The sequence below is a fragment of the Tachyglossus aculeatus genome, chromosome 13 (genome assembly GCF_015852505.1).
Source record: "Tachyglossus aculeatus isolate mTacAcu1 chromosome 13, mTacAcu1.pri, whole genome shotgun sequence".
Classification (NCBI taxonomy): domain Eukaryota; kingdom Metazoa; phylum Chordata; class Mammalia; order Monotremata; family Tachyglossidae; genus Tachyglossus; species Tachyglossus aculeatus.
In genome coordinates, this window is record NC_052078.1 from 22131393 (window position 1) to 22158954 (window position 27562).

General features: G+C 43.0%; 1 protein-coding gene and 1 non-coding gene across 2 annotated transcripts in view; one reads left to right on the forward strand and one right to left on the reverse strand.

Moving 5' to 3' along the window:
• PLXDC2 (plexin domain containing 2) overlaps positions 1-27562 on the reverse strand; it is a 251643-nt gene that overhangs the window by 46360 nt on the left and 177721 nt on the right. The window contains exons 8-9 of the mRNA XM_038755652.1: positions 14977-15072; positions 9532-9613 (exon numbers count right to left, since the gene is read on the reverse strand). Coding sequence (XP_038611580.1) covers positions 9532-9613; positions 14977-15072 — 178 coding nt within the window. The remainder of the gene's footprint in view (positions 1-9531; positions 9614-14976; positions 15073-27562) is intronic.
• On the forward strand, positions 3417-3554 carry LOC119936411. The gene has a single exon (XR_005453740.1). It is a non-coding gene; the product is annotated as a small nucleolar RNA SNORA7 (small nucleolar RNA).

A 27562-nucleotide genomic window follows, 5' to 3' on the forward strand; every position in this document is an offset into this window, starting at 1 on the left:
AATAGATCACCTGCTGTTCTACAGTGCCACCATAGGAATACAGTCATTCCAGAATAAAAATGAGTATGAAATCTTCATGGAGAAATCAATTACACACAATGTGAAGTGCTCTTGCAATGCTGTGCACAAGTGGAAAAAATAATCCTCAGGATGAATTCAATGAGTTCTTACAGTTGGATGTCTAACAGGAAATTCGGTGAATTTGAAAATGACTGGTTTGAACTCAGGTAACCTACCACTGCTGAATATGCTTTGATTTTCTTTTGATCTTTGCCAGCTGTATTGTGTTTTGGTGACTGCGTGTATGCATAAAGGCCTGCGGCTTGAGGTCCATTTAGGAAGCCAAGATGCTTTTGTATTTTTTCAATTTGAATTATTTTTAATTCAAAATAACTTGTTCCCACCTAGAGACAAAAAGGAGTCTATTCAAAATAATAAACATCAAAACTGCTGATTTAAAATAGCAAATTCCTTCTGGAACTAGGATTCATATTTAACAAAATCCCTGTGTGTGGCAAAAATTGTGTCTTGTTTACCTTGTATTTACCCCTGCATTTAATTCAGTGTTTGGCACAAAGTAAATGCTTCATAAGTACCATGACAAAAAAAAACAAACCCAAACCAGTGGTTATGTAGACTGAGTTTGGTTAAACCTTAAAGGTTTGGCATCAAAAAGGAAACATATGGCATAAGAAAGGAAATATATATACATATATATTCCCAATTTGCTTTCCAGATGACATTTAGATTGGAGTCCTCCCTCCAAGAATCTTCTTTCAATTTCCATCTCACATTCTCATTTAAAAAATATATGGCTGGAAAAATACACCTTCCTTGAAAATTTTATTGTAGGAAGGCTACACAATACGCGGGGGTGAAGTCACAACATTTGGACTGATATTGCAAAAGCTTGTTTCTTTAAACTCGCAACTTCTGACTTAAAAGCCTCCTCAGGGTTGCAGGGAACTCCATCTGCATTTTTTTTCAGTATTTTAAAGAATCAAGAACAAAAGCAAGCATCTAAGAGTAGTCCCGCAATGAAAATGAAATGCATATTTGTGTTCAGGGGAAGGTGATGGATGAGGAAACGGATCCAAGAGCCAGACTGAATAGGGCTGAGATTTTGGCCATTGTTACAATCCTGACAGCCATCTATTTGAGGAAATCAGCTGGTTTGTTTTGGTTCGACCTGGCGGAAGCCAAATGTCTCCATCATGATGCGATATTGTTCTGTTGTACTCTCCCAAGTACTTAGTACAGGGGTCTGCATGCACTAAGCGCTCAATAAATACCATTGACTGACTGAGATCTGATAAGTTTGCTTATTTGAGGAAGGAAAAATGCCATCTGAAGTCACAGACCCGCATTCTTGGGTTGAGGATAATCTTACCCTGCAAGGCCCAGCCAATTTCTAATTTGATGAGGGAGAGCTTAGACAGACATTATTATTTTTGAATGAATTCTCCCTCCAGCACACTCAAGAGATAGCAAGCTTAAGAGATTTAAGGTGGTCTTTACCAGCTGTCGATTTCCCCAGCCTTCCTTTTATGACTTCATCAGGCAACTTACTGAGCTCCTTCTACTTTTGGATCTGGAGTAGGAATCCAGAATGTCCTTTCATTTAACTTTCTCACTTACTCTCTTTTGGGTGAAAATGCATCTTGCCCTTTCGAGCAGTTGAGTCAATTTTCCATTTCACTCCAACACCCGGGCATTTCACTGGCATCAGTTCCACCAGAACCCATTAATGATGTCAGAGAGGCGGTTTTGGCTTTATCACTCTCTTCCTCCGTCCCTAAGTCTGAAAACTTCTCCAAGGCACCTTCTTAAATGAGGCTATTCTGTGCTCTGGAAGAAAAAACTCAGATGGGGGATTTTCTGTTTAGCACAGTTCCCTTCCTCAAATCATTACAGTGAATTTAGAGATGAAGCCGCCCTGGGTTCAGAATCCAGCATGGTAACAGGTGCACATAGAGGTTTCCCAAATGCTATTTGCTAAAAATGATCATAAATGCAAAGCCCTATGGGATTTAAACAGTCCCTTATAAGAGAGGGATAACCATGTTAGTTTAGTCAGTCAGCCCGTCGTATTTATGGAGTGCTTACTGTGTGCAGAGCAGTGTACTAAGTGCTTGGGAGAATATAATATAACAATCTAACAGACACATTCCCTACCCAGAATGAGCTTACAGTTGAGAGGGGGAGACAGACATTAATGTAAATAAATAAATTACAGATATGTACCTAAGTGCTGTGGTACTGGGAAGGGAGATGAATAAAGGGAGCAAGTCAGGGTGATGCAGAAGAGAGTGGGAGAGGAGGAAAGGAGAGCTTAATTAGAGAAGGCCTCTTGGAGAAGAGATGCCTTCTATAAGGCTTTAAAGGGGGGCTTAGCAAAATGCATCCTGCCCCTGGGTAATGGGTTAATGATTTAGTATTTCTTTTTTCCATATTTTTTTCCAGATCTCTTTCTAGATCAATGTGCTGGAAGGTTTTTCAATTTATGTCATATTCTCCAGCTTGGTTCTGTGTCCCCAGATTAATTATTTCTCTGGCTCTATCCTGGAATTCATCTCCTTATCCATTCATCTCTGGAAACCACAGTATATTGAATGGATTTACGCTTTTCAATAACATTTGGTTTGTCATTAATTTTGGTAGCAGCAAGTATAAACAATTTGCTAAATTGTGATAGTTCTGTTCTAAAGGGAATTGGGAGTTTCTGAAACAGAGATAGCAGTCATTAATCAAATTGTCCAAGGTCAAATAATACTTTCACTGCAACATTCGATGAGCGGCAGAGAGATGTGCTTTCACTTCTAAAGTGAATCTGCAAGAATTTGGAGTAATGATCCCAGGTTGTTGGGATCAGTTCACAATGGGGAAATCTGTTACATAGTTTCTAATTGGGTGAGTAGGGCTGGTTTGATTTAATCTTTTTTAAAAGATCTGGAAAAGGAAATCTTCAGTGGAACCTCCAAGTCTGCAGATGACACTAAACTCTTCCAGATGGTGAAATGCCATGCAGATGGGATAAACTGTAGGAAAAGCGCCATAAAGCTGAGTGAGTGGGTGGAAAAATGGCACACGAATTTCGATGTGGCCTAGGACAAAGAAATCACCTAGGCAAGATAATCCACGCTGGGAATCAGCGGGGCCTAATGGAAAGAGCACAGGCCTGGGAAGTGGAAAGACCTGGATTCTAATCCACCTCTGCCGATTGCTTGCTGTGTGACCTTGGGCAAGTCGCTTCACTTATCTGTGCCTCAGTTTCCTCAACCATATAACGGGGATACCTATTCTTCCTCCTACTTAGACTGTGAGCCCCGTGCAGGACAGGGACTGTGTCTGACCTAATTAACTTGTACCTACTCCAGTGCTTACAGCAGTGTTTGACACATAGTAAGAGCTTAACACCCCTCTCAGGATCGCACCTGGAGAGTTTCCAGTACTCTACCAGTCATGACTACAGGAGGGAGAGTCAAGCAGAGGCCTACCCATTCCATTCCTAGTTTGGCCAATGGCTAGTGAGTGGAAGGCAATCTGCTACAAGTCAAAACTCACTTGTGTTGGGCAGCAGTGGCATGAGGGAGTCGAAGGCAGAGACTTGTTTACTGCGCGGAAGGCGGCAATGGTAAACCACTTCCAGATTTTTACCTAGAAAACTCTGGGTACGCTACCAGAACAATTGCAGATGGAAGTGGGGCGTTCTAGGAGAGATGTATCTATGGCGTCGCTATGGGTTGGACACGACTCGATAGCATAAGACAACAACAAGAGCGCTTAACAAATGCCATTAACCCTCCCTTCCTCCCCCAAAAAAACTATTAGACTGAACTACCAGTCGTGACTCAGGAAAGACCTTCAAAGCCTTCCTAAAATCTCATCTCCTCCTATAAGCTTTCCCCTACTGACCTCCCCTTGTCCTGTGTCACAGCAGTCCTTCTTGCAACTTTATTTACACACTCCTTAGCACTCTCATGTATTTGCAAATTATTGCTTATATATGGATGTACATTGCATTTCATATTTTCTTTTGACCGCTCAAGCTAGACATATTTTTAGGTCTCCTCTGTTAGAGTGTGTCTGTGGGCAAGGATCTTGTCACTTGTTTATTCTGTTCTTCCCAAACACCTTATACAAGTGCATGACCCCAGTTAGAAAAGCCGCGTGGCCTAAGGATAGAGCAAGGGCTTGGGAGTCAGAAGAACGTAGGTTCTAATCCCGGCACTGCCACACGTCTGCTATGTGACCTTGGGCAAGTCACTTCAGCTCTCTGTGCCTCAGTTACCTCATCTGTAAAATGGGGATTAAGACCCCAAGTCCCATGTGGGACATGGACTTTGTCCAATCTGATTAGCTTATATCTACCCTAGTGCTTAGTACAGTGCCTGGCCCATAGTCAGCAACTTACAAATATCATTAAAAAAAAATTGGGTGCCCAATAATAGCTGCTGCTGCAGCTACTACTGCCACCAGTACTACTGCCACAGAGAAGCAGCGTGGCTCAGTGGAAAGAGCACGGGCTTGGGAGTCAGAGGTCATGGGTTCGAATCCCGGCTCCACCGCTTGTCAGCTGTGTGACTTTGGGCAAGTCACTTAACTTCTATGTGCCTCAGTTACCTCATCTGTAAAATGGGGATTAAGATTGTGAGCCTCACATGGGGCAACCTGATCACCTTCTATCCTCCCCAGCACTTAGAACAGTGCTTTGCACACAGTAAGTGCTTAACAAATACCAAAATTATTATTATTATTACTACTACTACTACTACTAACTGCAAAATCAAAGGATAAATGAGGGACGATTTTTCTCATTCCTCAACTCAAAGGTAACCTAGTGAAAAGAGCTCAGGCCTATAAATCAGAGGACCTAGGTTATAATCCCAATTTACTGTGAGAACTTGGGCAAGTGACTTATCTTCCCTTGGACTCAGTTTCCTCATATGTAAACTGGGGATTCGATACCCATTGTTCTTCCCCCTCAGACTGTGAACCCCCTGTGGGACTATGTCCAGTCTGATGATATTCTATCTACCCTAGCACATAGAATGCTACTAATAAATACCACAGTTACTCTTATCAGGGACTGGTTTGTCCAACTTCCTTTGTGTTGTAGCTAACATAGCAACAGATGTGCAACTAAATTCAATAAATGCCTTGACAGTGGTCATTTTCCTAGTTTGTTACATTGTACCCGGGATACATGCAGCCTTTTGTACTCAAGTGAAGTTCCACTTTAAATTCCAGTGAAATTAGGTGCTTTGGGTACTACTGGTTTTGTCCATATAGGTCTGAAGAACGAACACACCTCCTTCAGGAGGCCTTCCCAGACTAAGCCCCCCTTTTCCCTCTCCTCCTCCTCCTCCTCCCCTCTCCATCGCCCCCCTCCCTCCCTCTGCCCTACCCCTTCCCCTCCCCAAAGCACTTGTGTATATTCGTACATATTTATTACTCTATTTTATTAATGATGTGTTTGTAGCTATAATTCTATTTATTCTGATGGTACTTGTTTTGTTTTGTTGTCTGTCTCCCCCTTCTAGACTGTGAGCCCGTTGTTGGGTAGGGACCATTTCTATATGTTGCCGATTTGTACTTCCCAAGCACTTAGTACAGTGCTCTGCACACAGTAAGCGCTCAATAAATACGACTGAATGAATGAATGACTTTGATCCAGCATCATCAAGCAGCATCTATCAACCACTTCCCCTTACAAGACTACTTCATCTTGTGATTTTAAAGCATGATTATTTCTGAAGGAATAAGACTGGCTTTAAAAAACAACAACCCAAAAACAAAAATAACCCCAGCAACCTACAGAATCCGCTGTAACACTAGCCAAGCTAGTTTCGGCTACTGCACAGAGACGCTCCATAACTCTGGTCTTTGACAACATATAAATCTTGCTGACAGCCCAGGTTGGCTGCCAAAGACTAAATTCCAGCACAAATGTTTTTAACAGTTATGACTGAGTACATTTAGCAATGCAAGCTTTTTTATGCAATCCTTCTTATTTATCTCAGGTCCTTTTGTTTCCAAGATATAACTGTTAGCTTGCCCAGTAAGATCAGTTGCTAAGACTCCTTTGGACTATAAGCTCCTTGAATAGTAGTAGTAGTAGTTTATAGTAGTAGTAAAATAGTATGAATGCAGAACACTGTACTAAGCACTTGGGAAGTACAACAGAAGGCTATGACAAGTTCCCTGTCTGGAAGGAGCTTATACTCTAATTAAAGAGACAAGCCTAGTAGAAACATTTTGAAGCAGTGAAAAAAGAATTAATAAAATGGACTGTTCAATGAATTCACAAATATGCACAGGGACCTCCTCTTTTGTTTCTACTGAATGGTCCTAACAAGTACTACTGGAGACTACAAACAGTAGGAGTTCAGTTCAGTGCCCTGCATAGAAAAGTTGGCTGGTAAAGAGCTTCACACTGAGCAGATGCCAATACAGTGCTCTGTGCATGACAGTACAGGACTCTGCATGTAATAAATGTCCAGTATAGGACGCTACCCATAATAGGAACTCATCCATGGCTCAACACACAGCAGACATCCACCACAGACTTTTACATGTAATAGGTACCCACATATAGCTTGAATCATAGTAGGTGCTCAATACAGTGCTCTGCAGGCAGTGGGTATGCAGTATGAGGCTCTGCATATAGAAGATGTCCAGTACACTGCTCTTTATGTAGTAATTAACCAGCACGGCCCTATACCTACTGACACTCGGCACAAAATATATTGTGCACAAGGCTCTGGACATAGTAGGTTCAATAATGATAATAATAATAATGGTATTTGTTAAATGCTTTCTATATGCCAGGCACTGTACGAAGTGCTGGGGTGGATATAAGCTTATAAGATATACTATATAAGGTTGGATATAGTCCCTGTCCCACAGCGGGGCTCACAGTCTCAATCCCCATTTTACAGAAGAGGTAACAGGCCCAGAGAAGTGAAGTGACTTGCTTAAGGTCACACAGCAGACAAGGGCGAAGCCGGGATTAGAACCTATGACCTTCTGAATCTCGGGCCCATGCTCTACCCACTGTGCCATGCCGCTTCAATAGTTGCTGCTGAGAAGGACAACAGGGCTGTTCAGGCCAGGTCCTATATTTATGGTATTTGTTAAATGCTTACTATGTGATAACCACTGTTTTAAGTGCTGGGGTAGATACAAGATAATCAAGTTGGACACAACCCCCATCTCACATGGGACTCACAGTCTAAATCGGAGGGAGAGGAATTTAATCCCCATTTTACTGATGAGGTAACTGAGGCCCAGAGAACTTAAATGACTTGCCACACAGCAGGCACACACAGCAGACAGACCTGTGGTGGAGGCAGAATCAGAACCCAGGTCCTCTGACTCTCAGGGCCGTGCTCTTTCCACTAGGCAATGCTGTTTCCCACACATCACAGCCCAGAAAACCATTGGTCAGAAAGTTGACCCCAGTTAGTGAAATTGCTGTGCCCGTTAAACAGCCCTGCCCGGCTTTCTTTTCTTGTGCCTCGGTGTCTTTCCATCAAGTCTGTCATGCAAATATAATCCCAAATTTCTAAAATGCTAATTCGATCGCCATTTCACGCGGTTCATGTGTTCAGATTTTCCGTAACTTATTAAAAAGAAATGCCAGCACACAGGGATTTTAAGAAGCTGAGGGTGAAGTAATTTTCTGCTCCATAAAATATGCTGAGTGACATCTTATGTTATCAGCGGCTTATTTGGACACCCGAGGTCTCAACAGACTTGGCTTCCGAGATTGACTCACCGTTTCAAGCGAACCCTTTGATCCAGATACATGGAAAGGTACTTTTTTTTTTTTTTAGTGGTATTTGTTAAGCGCTTACTATGTGTCGAACATGGTTCTAAACGCTGGGGAAGGTACAAGTTAAGTCAGACAGAGTCCCTGTCCTGCACGGGGCTCACAGTCTAAGTAGGAAGGATAAGAGGTATTGAATCCCAATTCTGAAGATGAGAGAACTGAGGCACAGAGAAGTGAAGTGATTTGCCCAAGGCCACACAGCAGGCACGAGGTGGAATGGGATTAGAACCCAGGTCCTCTGGCTCCCTGGGCCATGCTCTTTTGTCTTCAGCTACCAAATAGAGAGAGGATGTTGCTTGGCTCAGACAAACTCCATTAAGAGAAACAGACGGTATGGTAGATACAGCATGGTCTCGGGAGTCAGAAGGTCATGGGTTCCAATCCCAGCTCTGTCACTCATCTGCTGTGTGACCTTGGGCAAGTCACTGTACTTCTCTGGGCCTCAGTTACCTCATCTGTAAAAATGGGGATTGAGCCCCACGTGGGACAGGGACTGTGTCCAACCCAATTTGTTTGTATCCATCCCAGCATGTAGCAAAGTATCTGGCACATAGTAAGCGCTTAACAAAAAACCACCATTATTATTTTGATGGACTAGGACAGGGAACAATGAACATGAATGGCCAGAGATTCCTATTTTCCTGCTGTTTCCACCATTTGTCAAGCCCTCTTCATGCCAGGAAATCAAATCCTACCTCTAAAAACGCTAATAGGCATGTTCTGTTCTCGTAATCCGTGATTTGTTTTACAAACGCTATAGCTGCAGCTCACTTCTAAGGTCGGAACAAAACCAGAAGAGGCCATTGCTTATCAAAACAGAACCATCCACCGTGCCGACACTGCGAGGCTGGTCTAGGTTTCCGAGGGCTACGGGGAGGAGAGCATTACGTGAAGCGGAGAGGAGGTGGAATTTGCAACCCGCTCTGCACACTTGAACGGCTTTCAGAGGTGTCAGCATACCGGCTGCGCTGTCATGTAGCACGGCAGCAGACGCCAGCTGTGGGAATCCCTCGGGGGCTGAAAATATGGCAACTTCCATTTCTGATCAAGAGGACAGAGGGTTGTGGGTGACATCTCACCACCATGACTTAGTGGGTTCGCATTCAGGATACTGAAAACGGGCTTTGGAGTCAGAGGTCATGGGTTCGAATCCCAGCTCTGCCAATTGTCAGCTGGGTGACTTTGGGCAAGTCACTGAACTTCTCTGTGCCTTGGTAACCTCATCTGTAAAATGGGGATTAAGACTGTGAGCCCCCCTTGTATCCTCCCCAGTGCTTAGAACAGTGCTTTGCCATAGTAAGCGCTTAATAAAATGCCATTATTATTATTATTATTATTATAATACAACATCGAATTCTGGTTGGAAAGAGAGTGCGTGTGTACTGGGGCTAGAGAGGGAGATCTCTCTGTCAGCCACTGATGCCTCCTTCTTTCTGAACTTCAAGAGCGGTGCGCTGTGATCGGAGGAAAAGTGGAGAGGCTGACTGCCCAGACTTAGAGCCGGTCTATGATTGGAAAGTTGGCTGTGGACATATGCTAAGCATTTTGGTCAGCTAATTGGTTTCTTCAGAAGGCATGAGAATGTGCGCCTCTCAGCCTCCCACCTACCTTGCCCACTCGTAACTGTATGCATTAAAACCCAAACTCAGAACCTGCCGAGGGATGGATGGATGGATGGAGGCGGACGCAGTCATTACCTTTGAAGCTTATTGCACCAGCTGCAGTTAAACCCGATCTGGGAAGTCACACATGGGCCACAGCTGTTAAACTGTAGACAAGCTGTGGAATGCAAAAGAGACTAAATCAGAGGTATACTGAGCACCTTACTGTTTGCAGAGCACCTTGGGGGAGTACAATACAACAGAGTTGGTTAACACAATCCCCTGCCCACAATGAGCAAACAGTGTGGCGGGGGAGACAGACATTTATAGAGAAGCAGCGTGGCTCAGTGGAAGGAGCCCGGGCTTTGGAGTCATAGGTCATGGGTTCAAATCCCAGCTCTGCCAATTATCAGCTGTGTGACTTTGGACAAGTTATTTCACTTCTCTGTGCCTCAGTTCTCTCATCTGTAAAATGCGTATTAAGACTGTGAGCCCCCCCGGGACAACCTGATCACCTTGTAACCTCCCCAGCGCTTAGAACAGTGCTTTGCACATAGTAAGTGCTTAACAAATACCATTATTATTATTATTATTATTATTATTATTTCACTTCTCTGTGCTTCAGTTCCCTCATCTGTAAAATGGGGATTAAGACTGTGAGCCTCATGTGGGACAGGGACTGTGTCCAACCTGATTAGCTTCTATCTACCCCAGTGCTTAGTGCACATAATAAGGACTTGAAACCATAAAAGAAATTACAAATATCATTGTTCTCTGTTTCTAGAAGGATAAGAACAGAGGGCTTTAACACTCTGTGGAAGCTGCTGGGGACCAACTTGTACTTCCCAAGCGCTTAGTAGAGTGCTCTGCACACATTAAGTGCTCAATAAATATGACTGAATGAATGAATGAATGACCTGGGCTGTCCTAAAACAGATCCGGGGACATTTTGCCCGAGGAAAGGACTTCAGTCCATCATAACGTGTCACTAAGAATGCCAATAGCCTTGAGATCTGGCATTTGAAAGGGTCACCCTACTGGTGAAGCCAAAAGCAAGGGACCTTCATTAATGACCAACAAACAATAATAATAATAATTGTGGTGCTTGTTAAGCACATATTATGTGCCAGGCACTGCGCTAAGCACTGGGGAAGGTACAAGGTAATTGGGTTGGACACAGTCCCTGTCCCACACCGGGCTCCCAGTCTTAATCCCCATTCTCCAGATGAGGTAAATGAGTCCCAAAGCATAATAATAATAATAATGATGGCATTTATTAAGCGCTTACTATGTGCAAAGCACTATTCTAAGCACTGGGGAGGTTAAGAGGTGATCAGATTGTCCCACAGGGGGCTCACAGTCTTAATCCCCATTTTACAGATGAGGTAAATGAGGCACAGAGAAGTTAAGTGACTTGCCCAAGTCACACAGCTGACAACTGGCAGAGCTGGGATTTGAACCCATAATAATAATAATAATGATGGCATTTATTAGGCGCTTACTATGTGCAAAGCACTGTTCTAAGTGCTGGGGAAGTTACAAGGTAATCAGGTTGCTCCACGTGGGGCTCACAGTCTTCATCCTCATTTTACAGATGATGTAAAGTTACAGAGAAGTTAAGTGACTTGTCCAAAGTCACACAGCTGACAACTGGCAGAGCTGGGATTTGAACCCATGACCTCTGACTCCAAAGCCCGTGCTCTTTCCACTGAGCCACGCCGAGGAAGAGAAGTGACTTGCCTAAGGTCGCACAGCAGACAAGTGGCAGGGCCAGAATTAGAACCCAGGTCCTCCTGCCTCCCAAGCTCGTGCTTTATCCGCTAAGCCACGCTGCTTCCTGAAACCCATCTAAGACAGCTGCTTGATGAGTGCTTCTCACAGAGTCCTTGAACAGGAATCTGCACGTACATGATCCCCGTGTTCTAAGAGAGTTGGATTTACAGTGAAGCAAGGCCTCCGATGATAAACCCTAGATGTGGCCCTGAGGCACTGGCTGACAGTAGCCGCTGATCAAAGAGGCTGCCGGATGGCAAACTGGAATAAAGAGGCTTTCCTCTCCTGGAGGCTACAGGAAGACTGATCTATCAAAGCCCAAAGTGAAACCAGACCCCTCTAACAGCAAACAGGAGAGCAGGTGAGGGAACTGAGAAGCACCATGGCCTAGTGAGTCTGAGGCCCTGGGTTCTAATCCCAGCTCTTCCAACTGTTTGCTGAGCGACCTTGGGCAAGTCATTTCATGTCTCTGGGCCTCGGTTTCCTCAAGTGGAAAAGGGGGATTCAATACCTGTCCTTCCTCCTGCTTAAGACTGTGAGCCCCATGTGGGACAGGGACTGTCTGACCTAATTAACGTATACTTGCTCCAGTGCTTAGAATGGTGCCTGACACATAGTGAGTGCTTAAGTACCATAAAATAAAAAGAATAATAAATAAATAACTGAAGCACAGAAAAGGTAAGTGGCTTGTCCAAGAACACTCAGTAGGTAAGTGGTGGAGCTGCGATAGGCTAAGGGAGATCTCTCTTGAGTGAGCCCACTGTTGGGTAGGGACTGTCTCTATATGTTGCCAACTTGTATTTCCCAAGCGCTTAGTACAGTGCTCTGCACACAGTAAGCGCTCAATAAATATGATTGATTGATTGATTGATTGATCTAAGGGATGGAAGGGTCTAGAAGCGGCCATCTAATAATAACAACAATAATAATAATAATGATGATGACAATAATAATTCTGGTATTTATTAACCGCTTACTATGTGCCAGGCACTGGGGTGGAAACAAGCCAATCAGTTTGGACACAGTCCCTGTCCCACATGGGGCTCACAGTCTCAATCCCCAACTTGTACTTCCCAAGCACTTAGTACAGTGCTCTGCACACAGTAAGCGCTCAATAAATACGGTTGAATGAATGAAATCCCCATTTTACAGATGAGGTAACTGGGGCTCAGAGAAGTGAAGTGACTTGGCCAAGGTCCCACAGCAGACTGTGTGTGCCAGGCACTGTTCTAAGTGCTGGGGTGGATACCAGCAAATTGCGTTGGGCACAGTCCCTGCCCCACGTGGAGCTCACAGTCTCAATCCCTATTTTACAGGGATGAGGGAACTGAGGCACGGAGAAGTTAAGTGACTTGCCCAAGGTCAGACAATAGACAAGTGGTGGAGCCAGGATTAGAACTCATGACCTTCTGATTCCCAGGCCCGTGCTCTATCCACTGTGCCATGCTGCTTCCCATCTGGCATAGACATCTGGCTCCCTATCAGCCTTCCCAACCACACCCCTGTATGAATCAATACTCAGCCCAAGGCATTGTCCCTGAAAATGCAGAATAATAATAATAATAATTATGGCATTTATTAAGCACTTACTATGTGCAAAGCACTGTTCTAAGCACTGGGAACGTTACAAGGTGATCAGGTTGTCCCTCGTGGGGCTCACAGTCTTAATCCCCATTTTACAGATGAGGTCACTGAGGCACAGAGAAGTTAAGTGACTTGCCCAAAGTCCCACAGCTGACAATTGGTGGAGCCGGGATTTGAACCCCTGACCTCAGATTCCAAAGCCCGTGCTCTTTCCTATTGAGTCACGCTGCTTCTCTAGAACCACAATTTATACAGTTCAGTGATGAGGGAGACAGCGTGGTATAATGGATAGCGCATGGGCCGCTTAATAAAGTGCTTGGCATGTAGTAAGAGCTTAACAAATACAATTTACCAAAAATAAAAATTAAAAAAATCTCTAGTCCAATTTAAGGAGTTAAAACAGAAATTCCTGGGTTCTAAACCCAACTCCACCACTTGTTTGCTGTGTGACCCTGGGTTAGTCATTTTACTTCTCCAGGCCTCAGTTACCTCATCTGTAATATGGGGCTTAAGAGTGTGAGCCCCAAGTGGGACAGGGACTCAGTCCAACCCAATTTGCTTGTACCCACCCCAATGCTCAGTACAATGCCTGGCACATAGAAAGCGCTTAACAAATACCATGATTTTTATTATTAGTAGCTGTAGTAGGAGCCAGCAATCTGGCTGGGAATTCAATTGCATTTATTGAGCGTTTCCTGTGTGCACAGCATTGTAGTAAGCGCTTGTGAGAGTTCAGTATAACAAATACCAGAATTATTATTTTCAAAGTATCACAAAGACTGTCTAGACTGTAAACTTGTTGTGGGCAGGGAACATGTCTACTGACTTGGATCTATTGTATTCTCCCAAGTGCTTAGTACAGTGCCCTGCATGCAGTAAATGCTGAATAAATATCATAGATTGATCGACTGATTAGTTAAGCAAATGATATTTCTGAGCATTGAGACTACGAATTACAGTCTCAATCCCAAAGCACTTTAGTACTTCTCCATAATTTATATTAACATCTGCCTCCCCTTCTAGACTGTAAACTCACTGTGGGCAGGGAATGTTGTCTAACCAACTCTGTTATATTGTTATATTGTACTCTCCCCAGTGCTTAATACAGTGCTCTGTACACAGTAAGCGCTCAATGAAAACGATTGACTGATTGACATACAGTGCCGCGGGAGGGCATGAATAAATACTAAATATGCCACTGCTAGATGTGGGCGATGGGTTGATGTGACTTGGGCTTGGGGAGTTAATTAGGGAATAAATACGATCGATTGATTGATGCTTACAGAAGAATGTAACAGATGATGACCTGGACAGCAAACACAAACGAGGAGCTGTGAACTAACACATTCGGTCAGTCAGTCAATAGTATTTATTGAGCGCTTACTGTGGACAGAGCACTCAGTGCTGGAGAGATGAGGGCAAAAGAGAAGGGTCCCTGGGAGTCATAAGAGGAACTGAGGTGTTGATCTGTGTGTCCTGAGGAGAGGAGGGGTAATAGCAGAAGACATGTTATAAGAATATTATGGTAAAATTGCCACTGTGGGTTGTTAACATAGTCCACAACAGACCTCAGTGGACTATGGAGGAGGAATAAGTCAGCTTCAGCTAGCCACAGGGGTATCTCTGTTGCCACCCTGGAACCTTCTGTGATAGTGAACTAGTAACACTTGTTGTCACACTAATAATAATCACAATGATGATGATAACAACAATAATAATGAGTGACAATAAGCTCTTACCCCTTCTAGACTGTAAGATTGTTGTGGGGAGGGGACGCCTATTGACTCTATTATACTATATTCTTCCAAGCGCTTAGTACACTGCTCTGCACCCAGTAAGCGTTCAATAAATAAGACTGACTGATCACTATGTGCCAAGCACTGTACTAAGCGCTGGGGTAGATACAAGATGATTTGGTCCCACAGGGAGCTCACAGTCTACGTATGAGGGAGAAGAGGGATTGAATCTTCATTTCTTAAATGGGGGAAATCAATTCTTAATTTCTTAAATGAGGCCCAGGGAAATTAAGTGGCTTGCGTGAGGTCATGTAGTAGACAAGTGGCAGAGTAAGGATTAGAATCCAGGTCCTCTGACTCCCAGCCCTATGCTCTTTTCACTAGGCCATGCCTTATGTACCGTACTCGCACACCACTAGCGCATGTATGGATTCAAACACCCACTTACTAGGTAGCGGTGTCATTTCCACAGCTGAAATGTTGGTAATCTTTGACATCTGTAGCTCTACTCGATGGTATTCATAAATTGTTCTTCTCCGTACATCTATTGGAAGAAAGAAGGGAAAAAAAAGGTATTTTTCAGAATTTTCCCACTCAAATTATTCTCTGAGAGCAATTTTTAAAGACCACTGGAGGGTAGAAATTACATTAAATTCTGCCCGCTGCCATTTTAAATGAAAGCCTCTTTTCATAGCAAGGGATTCTTTTGAAACGACTTCAAACTGTCAGGTGGAGGAACCTTTCAAAAACAAAGATTTAGGGAAATGCCGAGTTGGTTCTCAAGCTTCACACAAACTTATCAACTCATTTCCTGAGCTCCTCCCCAGTGTTCCTAACCCAGAAATGAAATTTTGCCTTCCCTAGAGCTGTTGTGCATGACTTCGGAAAGTGAAATCTAGGCAACCAGATAATACTACTGCCCCAAGCTAAGATTTCTTTCTGAATATAATGATGGTAATAATAACAACAATAATAATAATGATGTTTGTTAAATGGTCACTGTGTGCTAAGCACTAGGCTAGGGGCTGGGGTAAATACCATAGATCCAGTCCCTGTCGCACCTGGGATTTATAGTCCAAAAGGGAAGTAGTTTGGGTATTTAATCCCTATTTTACAGATGAGAAAACTGAGGCACAGAGCAGCTAAGGGGCAAGGTCTCAACTCCCAGTCATGTGCACTTTCCACTTGGCCATGTTTCTTCTCTGTTATGGATATGTAGAGGCAAGAGAGCTTGCCAAGAGTTGAAACAACATTTAGACTAGCTGGAACAATGCAATGTGCAATTTAGAATGTTCTTCATTCCACATGAAAAACGGTGGCTGAAATCAATACGCAAAAAGCCAAAATCATTAGTTTTTAAAATGGCAATATTCACCATGCATATGACAGTCATTATTTTGCATTTAGATTGGACTTCTCATTTATAAAGCAGGCTCTCTCAAATCTGGAACATATTCCCTTTGGGCTTTAAAATTACCTACGAGCTCCTTATGTGTCCACAGGCCCAAGAGAACAATACAGTCTGGTGCTACTGAATCCCATTTTGATTTTTCTGGTATCATACTGAATTTACGGCTCTGAGACAGAATGGCTAAGATTCAAAAATCACTGAGTTGTTTCAGAAATATCAAGTTCTGGCCTGATATCATTTCTCTTCCACAGTTCACACAGGAGAGAAACTGTTTTCCCCCTGTACCTCTATAATCAGTCTATATTTTTCAAGTTAGGAATATAAGTTTACAAGGAATTTCCCAACTCACCGAGATCTATCTCAATTTATCTCAATATTCTCTCTCTTGCTTGGAGGAACTGTGTAGTGGTTGCCTTCCTTGACACCAATTCTAAGGTTTAAGGATAAACCTTCCTAACATCCTGAAGTCTCTAACTTTTCCTCTCCACATCTCCACCTTGCCTCTAGTAACCCAATATGAGCCGATTGTATGTTAATTTATTTATACCTTATTCACTCTTCATTATAAAATTTGATTTGCAGAGAATTTACTGTGGATCGATTGGGTCAGTCTACAATGTAATATCAGTATTGTTAATTTATTTATACCTTATTCAAACACTTTTGTTGTCCTGTCTCCCCCTTCTAGACTGTGAGCCCGTTGTTGGGTAGGGACCATCTCTATATGTTGCTGACTTGTACTTCCCAGGCGCTTAGTACAGTGCTCTGCACATAGTCAGCGCTCAATAAATACGATTGAATGAATGAATGAATGAATAAAATTCAATTTGCAGAGAATTTGCTGTGGATCGATTGGGTCAGTCTACAATGTAATATCAGTATCTGTCTCCTCTTCTAGACTGTAAGCTCATTGTGGGTAGGGTACGTGGCTACCGGCTCTGTTATATTGTACTCCCCTGAGAGCATAGTTCACTGCTCTGCACACAGTAAGTGCTCCATAAATACAACTGATTGATTGGTTGCCAGACCCTGTACAAAGCACTGGGGCATATACAAGATATTCAGGTTGGACATGGTTCCTGCTCCACATAGGGATCATAGTCTTAATCCCCATTTTACAAATGAGGTAACAGAGCTACAGAGAAGTGAAGTGACTTGCCCGAAGTGGCCGTGCCGGAATTAGAATGCAGGTCCTTTTGACACCCAGACCCATGCTCTATTCATCAGGACATACTGCATTCCCCATTCAGTTTCCATGTTCCAAAAACCCAAGGAAAACAGATGAGATTTTCTTTGATTCCCCAGCCACGGATAAGAGACATCAAGTGCCTGACCCTGATGAGTCCCAGGGATAATACACCTGCCAAACACGTCGGATTAAGCAACGTCCGTGTGGCAGATTCCAAAAAATATAGATTTGTCTTCCTTCCTGAAAACTGAACTGAATGCATGGAGGGGAAAGAAATCAAGGCCCGGGTGGTGCCTAATGAACCCCAGTGATCTGCTTCGCTCCTTCCTTAACCGAGGTTAAGCCATTTGGATTGTTCCCCCAAAATCCACTTAAAAACACCAATGTTGCAGGAGTTGCCAATTAAAAACCTGATAGGAATCAAAATTCCTAAGGAACCCAATTCAAACGTATACTAATCTGATTAATTATTCAAACAGTCCAAGAGTACATGCTAATTTGCAGCGGTGATATTTTTATTGGATTAGCTAGAAGACATGATTGATAGATAATTTGAGGCACAGGCAGTGTGGCCAGTAGAGAATTTGGTTATACACCAGTGAAGTTATAGCCTGCCACTGTAGGCTCCAACTCTATGTAAATATAACATTAGAGATTAATAAGATTCAAAAGGGTATGGAGAAATCAATGGGGAATTTTCTCTGCTGGGGAGGAGAGTATCTTGGAAATATAAGAACTGGTATGAACTAGAGAGTTGAAAAATATGGATAGTTCTTTTAAAGTTTGGTTTACAACTTGATCAAATCATTCTCTTTGACATTTGAAAATGAAATCCTATTTAAGGAGTTAATCCTAAGAATTCTCAGCTCCACCTTTTGCCTGCTGTGTGACCCCTTGGGCAAGTCACCTCACTTCTCTATCTCAGTTCCCTCATCTGTAAAATGGGGATCAAGACTGTGAGCAGGGACTGGGACTGTGTCCAACTTGATTAATTTGTATTGTGCTTAATACAGAGCTTGGCATGTAGTAAGTGCTTAACAAATACAATTTACCAAAAAAAAAAAAAAAATCTCCAGTCCAATTTAATGAGGCTTTTATTGCTACCCAAATCATGTGTATAACTTTCCATTAGGATCATGCATTTTTAAACAAGGCTCTCAAATTTGCAGTGGCACCTTTTTCCAATTCTAATAGTAATTAATACTAATTGTGGTATTTGTTAAGCGGTAACTGTATCAAACACTATATTAAGCGCTGAGGTAGATACTACATAATCAAGTTGAATGCAGTCCCTGTTCCACACGGGGCTCGTGACCTATGTAGCTCATTTAACAGGTGAGGAAACGGAGGCACTGAAAAGTTAAGGGACTTGGCCATTTTCCCAGAGCAGACAAGTGGCAAGGTCAGAATTAGAACCCAGGTTCTTCTGATTCCCAGGCCCATGTTTCATTCATCTTCAGTCTTCATTACTGACTGCCCAGAATTGTAAAAGACATTTTAAAATGCAGTTTTATTGCATAACTACTGGAGTTTGTGTTTGTGTGTCTACATATGTGACTGTCTGTGAATCTCCTCAAACTCCTTGGTAAGGTTGGTTCTACTGGCTTGCCTCTTTCGCTACTGTCTTTTCAAATCTTTCTATTTAACCCTGGGCCAACAGCTGTGATCAGTGTTTTTCTACAGTGTTTTCACAGAGTTGTCTGCCACTGGTTAATGAATAATAATAAAAATAATAATGTGCTAGCCACCATCTTCCACTGGAAGCATCAGATGATGTTCAGGAAAGAAACAGGGAAGTTGGCAAGTCAAAATTATGAAAAACTCAAGAATAGTGGGTTCCAAATTAATGAAATTTTATTGTAGATCCTTTACCGGTATCTACTGCTTTCACTCTTGAAATCTTAAAATACACATGAACAAAAATCTTTATGGCCTGACCATGCAAAAACCCAATACCCCCAAACCCTGGAAGCTGTAAAATGACTGTAAGCTCGTTATGGGCAGGGGACGTATCTGCTAATTCTGTTGGATTGTACTCTCCCCCAAGTGCTTAGTACAGTGCTCTGCACATAGTAAGTGCTCAATAAATGTGATTCATTGATTGACTGATTTATATGCAAACTAGGTTGTAATCCCAGCTTTGCCAATTGCTTGTTATGTGGACTTGGGCAAGTCACTTCTCTGTGCCCCAGTTACCTCAACTGTAAATTGGGGGTTCAATACCTCTTCTCCCTCCTACTTAGACTGTGAGTCCCATGTGGAACAGGGACCGTGTCCTACCTGATTCACTTGTATCTACCCCAATGCTTAGACTAGTGCTTGACACACAGTAAGTGCTTAGTCAATACCGTAAAAGAAAAAAACCCAAAACATTCAAGATTAGAATCGTTCGTCACATTCTCTTTTTGAACAGAGAAATTCACTAGCTCTGTTGGCGTCCACTAATGGTAATAAATACTCTAAACATTGAGATGTGTCCCCTATTTGACCTTTCAAATGACTGGGTCACTCTCATATTTCAGTTAAAAGTAGATGCTTGAATTATTGATGTCTGAATGTGAAGCTAGAACTACAAGGATTATGTTCAGACATGTTGTCATTACGATAAGGAAGAATCATAAAAGGTAATGATCTGCTGTCAGCAGTTCAATCTTTGAAAAACAAACTGACCCTAAAACTTAACCTTTGCCTTAAATATTTCTCCATTCCTAACCTTAGCCCCTGTGCTATCCTAGATATAAAAAAAGATCTTTACTGATTGTGGCTTTTAAGTAGTCCATTTTTGGGTGCACAGATTGTCAGAATTGGTCAGGGATTAGATGAAGGGTGTTCACTTTTGACAATTAGTGAAAGACATATGAAATATATGGGAATAGTGAAAGAGTGAAATTTTGGTAAGGTGCTTCAGCCAAGGTTTTAGAGTAACTATAGCCCTAAAATATTCGAGTTTCTAAAACCCTTTTAATAAAAGTATGACACTCAGTTTCAAGATGGGTGGTAAAGATATAGCTTCACTCTGGAGGTGGACATCTGGGTGGTCAAAATTCAACTGAACAATGGGGAGGCCATGAGAGGAAGAAAAGTTCTCCCTCCCCTCGACTTCTTCTTGCACCCCTAGCAACTAACCGCTCTCCAGAACGATACTCTCACCCCAACCATGTTTCATAATCCAAATCCTTGAGTCCATCCAGCAAACCAGAATCTTCTAAGCTATTTTAAAAGCCACTTGAAATAAAGAACCCCTTTGGGGCTTCGGCTGTGTCCCGAGGACTTTATGCAGTGGGGTAGATGCAACTTATTCAGGCTGGACACAGCCCCCATCTCACGTGGGGCTCAAAGTTCAAATAGGAGGGAGAACAGGTATTGAATCCCCGTTTTACAGATGAGGAAATTGAGGCATAGAGAAATTAGGTTACTTGTCCAAGGCCACACAGCAAGTAACTGGCAGAATGGAATTAGAACTCAGGACTTCTAACTCTCAAGCCCAGGTTCTTTCCACTTGGCCACTAAGTTGGCAACACTATCATTACTAAATGTGGAGTCCAAGAATATGGCCAGGGAATGCCCCTGAGAAGCAGCACAGGCTCGTGGAAAGAGTATGAGCCCATCAGAGGACCTAGGTTCAAATCCCAGCTATGCCAACTTCTTGCTGTGTACCTTGGGCAAGTCACTGAACTTGTCTGTACCTACTGTCCTCAACTTTAAAATGGGGATTAAATACCTGTTCTCCCTCCTATTTAAACCGTGAGCCCCATGTGGGACAGGAACCATGTCCAGCCTGATTAAGCTATATCTACTCCAGTGCATAAAGTCCTTGGAACACATCCAAACTTCATTTATCTTCAGTCCAACTGTGTCCAACCTGCTTAACTTACATTTGACCCAGTGTTCAGAACAGGGTTTGACACATAGTAAGCACTAAACATTATAACATTAAAAAAGAAAGAATAATATTGTAAACACTTTAAGGGCAGGAAATAAGTTTCTGAGCACCTTTGTTCTCTCCCATGCACTCAGGACAGTGCTTTGCATAGAGTAGGTCCTAATAAATAGCAGTATTTGATAAATTGACATATCCATTCTCTACCCTGAACATTGTCCAACAGTTCTCAATTTGGGAAGGCAACTTACTAAGGTAATGGAAGGCAAAGGAAAGAACTCAACACAGAAGCTGCATTCTGCTCTGGCGACTGCATTCTGACAGTCTACCATCAAACATCTTTCCTCCATCTTGCATATTTGCATATTGCAATCTTGCATATTTATCTCTATCAGAACAAAGAAATTTCAATATGGGGAGACGCTATCTACCTTCGAAGTGTTTTATGTTCCGTCACAAAAGGATGTCTCGTGTAACGGTTGCTTAACCTTCATCTATTTGTGCATTCAGAAAGCTTCAGTGGAAAAGTGGGGTCCTCAAGGGACCTTACACATCGAGGAACTGTGTTGTCGCTCAGAGTTAAACCAAGAAGGAATCTGTCTCCACTGTCCCGTGGTCTGCCCTCTTCTTGATTTTAATAGCTGAGTGTTGACGGTTGGCATGAGATCAAAAATAACTCAAATCTATAAACAATTTCAGGATTTTTCTCCTGCTTGTTAGAATTTGGGACCTTAATTCATTTAACGAAGCTCCCAATGGAAGAAACATTTTAAATGAGAGAAATAGCCCGTAATCTCACCCTTCTCCCAGACAGAGCTAGTTTTGAGTTTCAAGAGTCATTTTTCTGAAAAAGTAAAACTCCCCAGATACAAAGTGGATTATAAAAAGCTAAACAACGGGGTCGTAATCAAGAAATCAGGGCAACAGGAAACAGAAGTCAGGCTGGGCTTAAAGTCAGGATAGGCTGTTTTCGATAGCAGTGCTTGAGGTGAATTCCATTTCCGATTTTCAACAAATACTGTCCAGATTTATGATAATTCCTAGCAAAAAGCAATTTCCTCATTCCAGGCGGAATGCTGTCCGTAAGCACTGCTACCTAGTTTGGCTTCTATTAAAACAAACAGCTCTGAATCTGCTCTTATTAATCTCTGATTTGATGGCATAAAAGAATTCATGTTGGCCTAGAATGAATTTTCAGGTAATTATAATAATTACAACTGTGGTATTTGTTAAGCGCTTACTTTGTGCTGAACACTGTACCCAGCACTGGAGTGGGTCCTCCCTCCACCTCAAACTCAACATGTCCAAGACAGAGCTCCTTATCTTCCCTCCCGAACCTTGCCCTCCCCTGGACTTTCCCGTCACTGTAAATGGAACAACCATCCTTCCCATCTCACAAGCCCATAACCTTGGTGTCATCCTTGACTCCACTCTCTCATTCACCCCAAACATCCAATCTGTCACCAAATCTGTTGGTCTCACCTTCACAACATCACCAAGATCCACCCTTTCCTCTCCATCCAAACTGCTACCATGTTAGTACAATCACTCATCTTATCCCGCCTGGACTACAGAATCAGCCTCTTTTCTCACCTCCCAACCACCTGCCTCTCCCCACTTCAGTCCATACTTCACTTTGCCCTACCAAAGGCACATCTCCTCCAAGAGGTCTTCCCAGACTAAGCCCCACTTATCCTCACCTCCCCCTCCCTTCCGCGTTACTATGACTCGCTCCCTTTGCTCTTTCCCTCTCTCCCCGCTCCACAGCACTTATGAATATATGTATATGTGTATAATTCTATTTATTTATATTGATTCTTGTTTACTTGTATTGATGTCTGTCTCCCCCCATCCAGACTGTGAGCCCACTGTGGACAGGGATTTTCTTTATTGCTGTATTGTATTTTCCAAGCGCTTAGTACAGTGCTCTGCACACGGTAAGCACTCAATAAATATGACTGACTGAATGAATGAATAATCAGGCAAAACATAGTCCCTGTCCCACATGGGGCTCTCACTCAAGAAGGAGGGAAAACAGATATTGAATCCCAATTTTACTGATGAGGAAACTGAGGCCCAAAATAATTAAATGATTTGCCTTATGTCACACAGCTGGCAAGCGTCAGAGCTTGGACAAGTTTATCTTTCTTTAGAGAAGCAGTGTAGCCTAATGGAAAGAGCATGAGGCTGGAAGTCAGAGGACCTCTGAGGACTTGGACCTCAGAGAAATTCAGAGGAGCTGAATTCTAATCTCAGCTCTCCCATTTGCCTGCTCTGTGACCTTGGGTAAGTCCCAAGTTCTCCATATCTCAGTTTCCTCATCTGTGAAATGGAGATTATATATTTATTTTCCCTCCCCCTCGGGAGAGGGGCAGGGACTATGTCTGAACTAATTATCTTGTATCTATCCAGGCACTTAGTACAGTGCTTGGCCCAGTGCTTAACAAATACCACAATTATCATTATTATTATTATTATTTTTGTTCTTCATGTCCACCTTTCAAAAAGTGTCAGAAAGAAGTGGAAAAAAGATGGAGCACAAAATTCTAACTGGACTTCCATAAGTCCCAGTGTGCTTTTATGAATTTTATTCCAAGTTCACTCATTCAATAGTACTTACTGAGCGCTACTGTACGCAAAGCACCATACTAAGTGCTTGAAATGCAAAAGTGGCATTACTGTCTCTTTCCTCTGACCTTAAAGTTAAGCTTTTGTAGTATGGACAGAAACCCAAACGTGTCTTGTTTTTTAAGTCAACCATACTCTGACAATGCTTTGGGTCAATTTTCCTGAAAACCACATCATCCAAATGTGTTTATAAAGAATTCCATCAGGCGGAAATCTAAACAGCAAGCCATTAGGTATACAAAGTGCCAAAAGGCTTGTTTGAAAATGTTCCTTTTTACCCCCTCAATTGAAATGCCAATTGCTCAAGAAAGCAAAGAGTTCTTTCTTCACCCATGACCAAACACAACCAACATTCTCAGGCTACAATGCTCTGCACATGGTAGATGCTCAGTAATTGCTCCTGATGGGGATGAGGATATGGAGGGCATCTTGAATAACAAGTCTAATCTAACAACATAGATTGCTTTAAAACAAGACCTGGCTTGACCACCATCATCATCAATGGTATTTGAGTGTTTACTGTGTACAGAGCATTGTACTAAGCGCTTGGGAGGATACCATACAACAGAGTTGGTCGACACACTCCCTGTCCACAGTGAGCTTGCGGTCAAGAAGGGGAGACAGACATTACTATGGAAAAATCATTCATAATATATAATTTATAGATATGATTTATACTTAAAAGGATTTTCTGGGGCTCAAACTGAGTAGGTCTAGCTGGGATGTCTACTATTTTGAGAATGGGGGGCCAGGGAGGTGGAGGGGAGAGGGTGAGCTGATAAAGTCCTTATCCTTACAGACTGCAGCTCATAGAGACACCTACATTCCCCCCTCCCTTTTTATCTTCCTACTTTCCTCTTTCTCCACCTCGACCCTTTCTCTTTTCCCTACCTCTCTCCCTTTATCCCTTAATAATTATGATATTTATTAAGCACTTACTATGTGCTGAGTGCTGGGGTAAATACAAGGTTATCAGGTTGGACAAATTCTCTGTCCTCCATGGGACTTGTGGTCTACTTCATCTCCATTTTACAGATGAGGAAACTGAGGCCCAGAGAGGTGAAGTGATTTGCCCAAGTTCACGCAGCGGGCCAGTGGTTGCGCTGTGACTAGACTCTCAATTCCATGCTCATTCCACGAGGCCATGCTGCCTCAATTCCTCCTCCTGCCCTTCTCCCTTTTGCCTTTCACTTTTTCTTCTTCTTCTTCATTCATTCATTCAATCAATCGTACTTATTGAGCACTTATTGTGTGCAGAGCACTGTACTAAGCGCTTGGGAAGTACAAGTTGGCAACACATCTCTCTACCCCCACCCCTGCTTTTCATGGTATTTGCTAAGCACTTACGAAATGCCAGAAGGCACTGTACTAAGCACCGGGGTAGATACAAGCTAATTAATTTGGGCACAGTCCCGGTCCCACAAGGAGCTCAGTCTTAATCCCCATTTTACAGATGCGGTAACTGGGGCACACTGAAATTAAGTGACTTACCCAAAGTCACCCAGCAGACTAGTGGCAGAGCCAGGATTAGAACCCAGGTCCTCTGACTCCCAGCCCTGTGCTCCTTCCAAAAGGCCATGCCATTTCAGGAGTAGTAGTGGTAGTAGCAATAGTAGTGTAATATCCTGCATTTTATCCCAGTGCTTAGCAGAGTGCTCAGCACATAGTAAACACTTAACAAATACCATCACCATTTATAGTAAGAGGATCTGCATTTAAATCCCTGCTCCACCACTCGTCTGCTGTGTGACCTTGGGAAACTCACTTGACTTCTCTGGCTGGGTCTTAGTTCCCTCATCTGTAAAATGAGGATTAACACTGTGATCCAATGTGGGACACGGACTGTGTCCAACCCTATTAGCTTGTACCTACCCCACCTCTTAGTTCAGTTTCTGGCCCAAAAATAAGTACTTAAACACCACAAAAAATAAAAAACTAGCATTTAGTGGGTGGAATGCACCATACTAAGCACTGGGGAATAGCAAAACAAAGGACATGACACATTCCCTGGCCATAAAGAGGAGTCAGACATAAAAATATTTACAGAGCAATCACAATAAATAATCAAAAGTCCAACTGAATAAACATGCCTATGTAAATGCTGAAGGTAGGTATGAATAAACAGTGTGGCCTGGGAATCAGGACCTGGGGTCTAATCCCTGCTCTGCCATATATCTGTTGCGTGACCTTGGGTATGTCACTTCACTTCTCTGTGCCTCAGTTACCTCCTCTGGAAAATGGGGATTAAGACTGTGAGCCCTATGGGGGACAGGGACTGTGCCCAACCTGATTAGCATATACCTACCCCAGTGCTTAGTACAGTGCCTCGCTCACAGTAAGTGCTTAACGAATACCATAAAAAAAGAAAAAGCATGTGAATGCTCCAGAGAGCTGAATGGGCTTATATGATTTAGGATGCTGAAAGTGAATGGGCAAAGTCTGCCAAAAGATACTCTCATTCATTGTTTTCCAGTTCTTTGTCTGTCCATTCATAGTTGGACAATGCACTGCCTAGATTACAATTTTAGCGATAGCAGTCAGTTCTTTGTTGCCATTGCAAACCTTTGTTGCGCATCAGCATCTTGGGGATAGGTGGGCAAATAACATTTTTTTTAGGCTCCCCGTTAGTCCATCTCGCTATTTGGACTCAGCAAAATGGTGCAGGAAAAGGTTGATTATCTACTCCTGTGAAAGCTTAATAAACCCATTTCCTCCTGGTCTTTCCTGAATTGATATGGAGATTGGTCAGTGGTTTTCTGGGTGGATTATTCACAGTGCATATGTGCCTACAGCACTTCTTGTCTCAAAGGCTTTGGCTGATACCCTAAGCCTGTTCTGCTGGAAGAGTTTCCTTGGCATTGGTGGATTCCTTACCAGAAAACTTTTTTTTAATAATAGTATTTGTTAAGCCCTTACTGCGTTCCAGGCACTGTACTAAGCGCTGGGGTAGATACATCAGGTTGGACACAGTCCCAGTCCCTTGTGGGGCTCACAGTCTTAATCCCCACTTTACATATGAGGAAACAGGTAAAGGGAAGTGAATTGAATTGCCTTAGGTCACAAGGCACACTAGTGGTGGAGCCAGGATTAGAACCCAGGTCCTCTGGCTCCCAGGCTCGTGCTCTATCCACTAGGCCATGCATTTTCGGCTACTGGGACCTAAATGAAAGCTTTGGCGTGGGACAGCAAAGATGATTATAGACTGAAAAATGGGCCCTCTAATAAAAGTAATTATGCTAGTTATTAAGCACTTATGTTATCCTCAGTTCTGCAGGAGATCCAGGTTAATCAGATCAAACACAGTCCCTGAGTCACAATCTAAGGAGGAGGGAGAACAGGCATTTAACCCTCATTTTACGGATGAAGAAACTGAGGCACAAAAAAGTTAAAAGGTTAAACGTCTTACCCAACATCACCCAGCAAGCGTGTGGTGGAGGTGGGATTATAACCTAGGTCCTCTGTGTCTCAGGATCCTGGTCTTTCCTCTAAACTCTATGCACATCCTCTAGACAGTAAGCTCATTGTGGGCAGGGAATGTGTCTGCCATATTGTTATACTGTACTCTCCCAAAAGCTTAGTACAGTGCTCTGCACACAGTACGCACTAAATAAATACAACTGACTGACTGACTTAGGCCTCGCTCCTTCTTTCTGAAGAAAGTCTAACAAAGGGGGATTTTGAAGACAGGTGGCCACAATGGGCTCAGTGTCATTCGGTCCCTGAGCAGTTACAGAGGACGAGGACCAGCTGTTCTCCATCTGGATTTGGGGAAGAACATGCGGAAATGGGTTTAGCTGCCGCGTGAGCGGACAGCCAATAGCTTAGCATGGCAGAGGCTTCTGGGTTCCCACGGACTGGTCCGTTGTCCCGGCTGAACCTCCAGGCCTGCTTCCTTCCTCAATGGATCCAAGTGGGATGATGGCACA